The sequence below is a fragment of the Micromys minutus genome (genome assembly GCF_963924665.1).
Source record: "Micromys minutus genome assembly, chromosome: 2".
Classification (NCBI taxonomy): Eukaryota; Metazoa; Chordata; class Mammalia; order Rodentia; family Muridae; genus Micromys; species Micromys minutus.
Genome location: NC_137971.1, coordinates 47,968,080 through 47,975,816, shown reverse-complemented (window position 1 = coordinate 47,975,816; position 7,737 = coordinate 47,968,080). Strand labels below are relative to the sequence as shown.

Below are 7,737 nucleotides of genomic sequence, written 5' to 3'. Positions count from 1 at the left end.
TATTTCATAAACTACTCTGTCACCTGAAAAGCATCTGGTAAGCACAGAAGTTATTTATGATTTGAGACCTGAGTACCCATTAATGACATTTCCTTCCCTCTATTCTTTCTTATCTTGACTAAAGACTACAATACATAAACGATATGACCAGAAACCAAGAAACCAGAGTTGGGCAAAGTTAAGACACAAATACTTGCTCATATGTAAGCTATGCTTTCTGTACAGAGGCAGGCTTAGAAATAGGCTTTTCATAGCTTCCCAAGTGGGATACAGAAGTTTGAAGAACATGCCACATATTGTGCCTTCCCCATGGGCATATAGGTGGGGATCTTTTCTCATTATTATTATTATTTTCCTTAAAACAAGGAACTCTGTTAAAATGTAGGAGTCAGAGAGTTCAGAGATGAATGGAACAGTCATGTTTCTTTTTCCTCTGCTGTAACTGCTGACGGAGGAAATGGAGAAGAAGCATTACCACTACTGAGATACTCATCCAAGGAAAAGGTGAATGAGAATTGGGTTCTTCAGCATTTCTGCCAATGTAAGACTCCCTAAGTAAGGAAAATGACAATCTTTTATAATCACTGCGTTCTTCAAATGTGAAGGAGAGCTAGATGTGACTTTTTTATGCAAAGATAAACTGTGGAAATGTGGAGAATAGATTGTGGAAGGTCACAAGAGATGAGGTTAACTATGTGTCTTGGAAGCTCTCTAAACAATAATGCTTATAAAAAAAAGACCTTAAGGAGAGATCTCATTTTCTATTGGCAAGGATTCCTGCTCTTGGGGAGGTGCTGGAAAATTTATTTCTGCTGCTTCTTCTTCTTCCTCCTGCACTGGAATAATTTCAATTTCCTCTTCATTCTTTGGTTGGGAAGATACTCCACTTAGCTCAATGATTTCTTCTTTCACTTTAACTGTCTGCTCTTTTTTTTCTCCAGCTGACAGCAGGATCACATTCTAGAACATAAACAAATGCCTCTTGACTTTTACCCTTGACACAACTTCCAACAGCAATCTATATATATCCAAATGCCAAATTATTCTCAGGTGTTTTGTTTAGTTAACCATATACTACAGATACCATGATTTGCTACATGGATGCTCAAATTTTTATCAAATCACCTACTTATTAAATCTCAATTATGAGTAAATTCTTTAGTACTTCTGGCATTTGCCATTTTTCTGGAATAATCATACTACATGAAATAAGAAAAGGTCAAACATAGAAGAGTTTAGTTTCTAGAACTGATTTAATTTTATAACCCAGGGAAACTGTTCTCATTTTACCTTCTTCTCATATTTGTAATGAAGGGATCAGTAATGACTACCAGGTTATAAGCTAAGTCTTATAGTTTGTCACTTTGAGGAAGTTTATAATAGAGGCACTATTGGAACATTCATATTTCCCAGTTTTGGAAACTCTTTGAAACATTATTGCTTTGGAAGTGAAATGAGGTAAAGGCAGTAGGAGAAGGGAACACTAGAAAACCCAAGGACCAGTGACTTTTTCAGCCTTCATCCTTCCATCATCTTATGTTACACATTAACAGGGGAGAGGGCATGTAATCAAGTTGTGAATAAGAATGTCTACCATAGCCTTAAAATTTTCAGTATGTGTTTGGCAGTTGGCAGAACTGTTTAGGAATGATCAGAAGTGTGGCCTTGTGGATGGAGATGTGTCACTGGCGGTAGGCTTTGGGGTTTCAAAAGTCAAAGCCATTTCTAGTTAGTTCTTCCTGTCTGAAGCTTGTGGATAAGAAGTAAACTCTCATCTACTTCTCCAGAGCCATGGTTGCCTGCTCACTGCCGTGCTCCTCCCCATGATGGTCACAGACTCTAACGAATCCTCTGATGCTTTCCTGCATAAATCTCCTTGGCTCTACTGTCTCATTACTGCACTGCAGTAGAACAGTAAGAAAAAGTGGAAGTGGGAGTCTGAAGTCAAGTAGAGGGAAAGGCTGTTTGGCAGGTACACTGTGTACATGTGGAACTGTAGCATCTAACCGTAGACTCAGTCACCCTTCAAAATATTTGTTGTCACTATTGTTGTTTTCTGGCTTCCAAAAAATACAACAAAAAATTTTTTTGCCAATGAAACTCCTAGTTCCAAAATCTCACCAGATCATATTGTATGTAAACATTTTTTTTTGTAGATATTAGTTTTCTAGGTTGTTGTGGACAGGTAACTCCAACTTACAGACTTGCGTCTGGAGCACACTCTTTTCCACTCATTCTCCACAATGCCAGCTGTCACAAGCTTCTGGAAGAAGGCAGAAATCAGCATCACTGACAGAATGCCCTGGAAACCAAGAGCATGGAGGCAAAGGTGAGATAAGAGCAGATGGGCATGCACAGTGCACAGCAGTGGCAAATGACTGGAACTCAGTGAGCAAAGGGTCAGCTCAGTTCTTTAGGTGAGTAAACTGAGCTGTGAGAAAGTAAGGTTGGAATAGGAAACTGAAAAATAATCAATTTCTTTTTACAAAGACTCTCATAATTCTTTCAGCTTGGCCTAGTACCACAACACAATTGTTAGGATACACCCTTAGCATACTTGAAGTCTTGGGTTTCAGTCCCACTATGTAAACTAGGCATATCAGTAAATCCCTATAAAATCCCAGTACTAGGAGACAAGGAGTCAGGAAGATCAGAAGTTTAAAGTTATCCTTGACTACACAGTGCAGTGAAGACCAGCCAGGATGACATGAAACTCTGCCTCAAAAGAAATACTATCATCTTTAGGGGGATGTGACACCACATTGAGGAAACTCCACAACACTTGAGAGATATATTTTCTTTCCCTATTAAACTCTGCATTCTAAATTCAATGATAACTAACATGTCAATAACATTTTAGGAATTTCTCCCGTGTTTTATTAATAATAGTAATTGTTAATGTCATCAATGATATTAACAATGATGAACTCATAAAGCTTGGTGTGGTGGCATATGCCAGTAAACTCAGCATTCAGGAAGTAGGATTGTGAAATTGAAGCTAGTCTAGGTTAAATGACAGTATTAGATGACCCAAGACTATACAACAAGAGCATTCCTCAGAAAAATGATAAAGTCACAAATAGAATCTCTTATACAAATGGCACTGCTTCAAGTGCATTGCCTATGGCAACTAATTTGTTTCTCAAATTAGTGGAGGTAGTATATGAAAAGGGTTCTGGTCCAAACTACATACAGAAAAAATAGTAGCCACAGAGTACCTGGATCTGGAGTTCATGTTCATAATAAAGCATAGACATTTCTTCTCTGAAGAATCACTGCTTTCATACTTACCAAAAACACAGACTGCATACTGTTACAGTACTGTGTAGATGGGGAGTTTTTCTCTGAGGAATTAGATGGTTCACAGTCGTAGATATCCACATATAGCTTTGAGGTTTTAATAAGAATCAGTCTCTCCATTTTTAAAAAGTGAAAAACTGTAATGTTAAGTATGTCCATGATTGAAAGAATTATTCCAGAAACGGCAGCAAAGAGACTTAGAGAGTTCATTATCACATTCGCTTTGACCTGAAACAGGGTAGATTTGTTTATTAGATTTGATTTCTGTTTGGAAGACATAAAGTAGGATAGGGGATTGCAGCCGACATTCCCCTCACTCATGAAGACACCACACCTAAGTTCTAGTAGAGTTTTTGCTATGTGTTTTAGCCTTTTTGTCATTGTGTTTAGCTTTCTTCTCCCTCTTTTCAGTCTTCTTGTCTTAAGCCATCTATTCCACATATGAAACCAAATTTCCAGTAACCCTTTACCCACATTTTGTATCTCTGAACTTTCTCATTGCCACCGACTTCCCAGACGTGGTAAACACTTACTGAGCAACTGAGGGTTAATGGTATCTGGATTACTACCCCTTTGCATAAGAAGAGGGGTAAGAAGGATTTTACATCACGGCTAAATTTCCTTGAAGTAGATATAGATAGAACCTTGTGGGTTTGTATCATTGTATTGGCTAGTCTTGTGTTAACTTCACATACAAACTAGACTTATCAGAAAGGAGGGAACTCTAATTGAGAAAATGCCTCCATAAGATCTGGCTATAAGGCATTTTCTTAATTAGTGATTGAAAGGCGAGGGCCCAGCTCATTGTGGGTGGAACCATTCCTGGACTGATGGTACTTGATTTTATAAGAAGCAGACTCAGCAAGCCATGTGAAGCAAGGCAGTAAGCAGACTCCTTCATGGCCTCTGTGTTGGCTCCTGCCTCTGGTTTCTGCCCTGTGTGCGTTCTTGCTCTGACTTCCTCTGGTGATGAACAGCAACATGGAAGTATAAGCTGAACTGTCAGAGCAATAGAAACCCTGACTGAGACAATCATCAAGTGAAATGCATTGGTCATAATAGTCACCACTCTGCTCCCTACTGATGGCATTCATAAGGGCGCATTTCTCTTGGTAATAGTCAAGAGGACATGGCTGTGACCGCTGTGACCTGTGTAGGTGATAAAAGCTTGACATATCATATGCCGTGTGGTGAGGCACTATTGAGTGTTTCACTACCATATTTCACTCCTGACTGTGTGACTTATTAGTGGCAATTTGGTAGTTCTGCTTGTATTTGATATTTGTAAATTCCCCTAAATTGTTTTTTTTTCAGATAATTTATAAATAAGAACCACTGCAACCCACTCCGTTCTTTACTAACTAACTCAAAGTGATGCTCAGTTAGTAAGTATAAGTATTTTTAGAGGGTTTTCTAGAGAGAAATTTGGTGGTGAGCTCTGGTCACCCACTCAGATTCAGGAATTCTATAGGCTGCTTATTTTAAGAGAATATAAACAAATCTTTATGGACAAGCCACTGTAGGCATTATGGCTACACTCTACTACAATATCACACACGATATCCCATCTCATCTTTATATTGATTTTTGTGTCAAGATTAGCACTTCTGTTCATGGGGCCGGGGGTGGGGGGCAGGACTCTAGGCCACTCCTCTACTTGCTTGGGGTTCTGAGTCTAATTGTAAGTCTGTGATTAGGCTGGAACCCAACTCAAGTATATGGATCATTTTCCTAAATGGTGTGCCATTTTCTAAGTAACATTCTTTCAAAATATTCTAGGTCTGTCATCTCCACAGGGAACTTAGCATTGAAAGAGTATGAAGTCTGGTCTTTTGACCCGGCCTTTGATTTCCCTCCTAATGGACAGACTTAAGGCAGTTGCCATTTTTGAGTTTCTCCTGAAGAAAATCACAACACAACCAGGATGTTATAGGATCCATTGCTCAGAGAAGAATCTGTGACTGCAAAGCTCTTTTTAGGGTCCCTGGACTTGTCTCTGAGAAAGTGGCTGTGTGTCTTGTGTGTGGGAAAGGACATTTGATTACTTACCAAAGTCTTCCTGGAGGCTTTTTCTTCTGTGGCTGCCAGGAGTGATCCGGAAATAATGTACTACAAACAGAGAGATTGGCAAGAAGGGGGAGGGGCAGAAGGGGAGAGACAGAAAGGGTGACCGTTATCCACTGATAACGGGTGGGAAGGAAACATCTACATTGTTGTTGTTGTTGTTGTTGTGTGTCTTTCATTAAACTATGAATTAAATTTTATCACATTAAATTATTTCTTTGTTATTTAGCCTCATACATGCAGTCTGTGTTGTTCAACCATTGGGGCTGTTAACTAGGAATAGAATAAGAAAAGAGAGATAGAATTTACACTTTTCCTTGTCAGCGAGAACCCTCTGGGCCCATGCCATCAAATAAAAACATAAGAAATTAACCCCAATAACATGAGTTATTCTTTATCTGTACAGGCTACAATTATCCTTTGTCTCCAGTTTTAAAAACACAATTAAGGTTGGTGACTAGGAAGCACAGGTAGAACATAAAGTGTGAATTAAAACATTTTCCCTTTTCTTTTTAAATAGCAATATGATGTTTTAAATGTGTGTGACTGCTTTGTCTGCATGCAAGAGCATGCCTGGCCAACGAGGCCAGAAGAAAGTGTTGAATTCCTCTGGAACTGGTATTACAGATGGCCGTGAGCTGCCATGTGGGTGCTGGGAACAGAACTTGGGTCCTCTGGGAGAGCAACCAGTGTTAACCATTAAGCCACTTCTCCAGTCCATCTCTCTCATTGTAATTAGTGAAAATGTTCATGGGGGGGTGGGGTCACAGTGACTTTTGGTTTTTTTTTCCCTTCCTCCAACATCTCAAAAATTGTTGTTGTTTATTGTAACTTACCATAATGCCTCCCCACAGAGGGTACCAGACACTCAAACAGATGGGTGCAAAGACCCCCGTGGGGATCATCAGCAGTCCCCCCAGGGAAATATGGAAGAGGCCATTCATGATCTGGACAGACTGGGGAGAGAAGAAAGGTACTGGCGGTAAACTGAATTCACTGTTAAGGGTCAAAGGCAACAAGGGAAACTGGAGACCCAAATAGAAACCATGCATAGCTCCTAAAAGGAATGGTAATGCTGTCCAGGATTTTGCCTCCTTTTTGTTCACATCTATCTATTCCACTACACAGGGTATTTTCAAGGAACAGATATGTCTGGAGCTGAACAATGGACCAGCCTGTACAAGGCAGACTGTATTCCATATACAGCCTGATGCCAGAGTGTGAGGTGGAGGAAAACCGTCTTACCCCCAAAGCCTTTGACTCCCTCATGAAGAAGCGTTGTGTAGGGCCCACTAATGAAGATGTTCTTCTGAGGTTTACTTTTCGAGCAGGGTTCATGGCGAGGGGTCCTTTTGTAGGCTCTGTTGGGAAAGGTCCACTCATTGAATTTCTGGGTGTTGTCATTCTATTTTCAGACTCCTGGAAAAAACAGTAAAGTGAGATCAAAGACAAAGTTGTTGGCAATCTTACCTTCTGTGATACCATATAATACTTAGTATTCTCTTGATGGTCCCACTGAGACATGTTCTTTTCCTAGTATTTTCAGATGTAAGGAAAGGTATACTACTATGTTATAGGAAAGAATCTAGAGGAGCTATCTCAGGCAAGGGCATGTGGGCCCAGGAATCTAAGCTAGAATGATCATCACAATGTAGTTGATTACTCTACCAGTAAGCTATACTCTTAGAACATACTATAAATGTATGTCCATATGCATTTTTTTTCTCTGTTGACGCTTGGACCTAAGGCCTTATGAATGTTAAGAAAATACCACTGAGTTTCATCTCTGCTCTATGCATTTGTCTAGCTGGTCCCTCCGTGGGTGTTCTTATGATTTAATATTACAAAGCATATTTTATTGGCTTGTTCATATGTTTCGGAACAGTGTAGTGGCTCAGAGATGTCCTTCTTGATTATGGTTAGGAGTATCCTTAAAATCAGGAGGGATGGTCTAGGCCTCTCTCTTCCTCTAATTCTGACTTTGAGCAGGTCACTTTAAGAATATTCTTAAGAAAATGGATGCATCTAGAAAATATTATCCTGAGTGAGATAACCCAGTCACAAAAGAACAGACATAATATGCAGTCACTGATAATGGGATACTAACCCCAGAAAGTTCTGAACACCCCAGAAACAACTCACAGACTGTGTGAAGTTCAACAAAAAAAGAAGAATATATTTTAATTATAATAGAACTGTATCACATACCCCCTTTCCTCCCCACAGCCCCTCCTAGTCTCTCTCCTATCCCCTCAAATTAATAGCCTCTTTTCCTATATTATTGTTACATATCTACATATGTGTATGTATATGTACCCACAGATACTTAATTATAACCTTAAAAATGTATTAAAAAAATAAAAAAAGAGAATA

General features: G+C 39.4%; 1 protein-coding gene across 1 annotated transcript; it reads right to left on the bottom strand.

The window, feature by feature from the left end:
• Positions 1 to 741: 741 nt before the first annotated feature.
• On the bottom strand, positions 742 to 6,768 carry MS4A1 (membrane spanning 4-domains A1; the record flags this gene model as incomplete). The annotated part of the gene is made up of 6 exons (XM_080911119.1): positions 742 to 960; positions 2,201 to 2,302; positions 3,292 to 3,528; positions 5,350 to 5,409; positions 6,201 to 6,320; positions 6,610 to 6,768. 6 exons carry the CDS (start codon positions 6,766 to 6,768, stop codon positions 742 to 744), a joined length of 897 nt encoding a protein of 298 aa, XP_080767245.1.
• Positions 6,769 to 7,737: the final 969 nt, after the last annotated feature.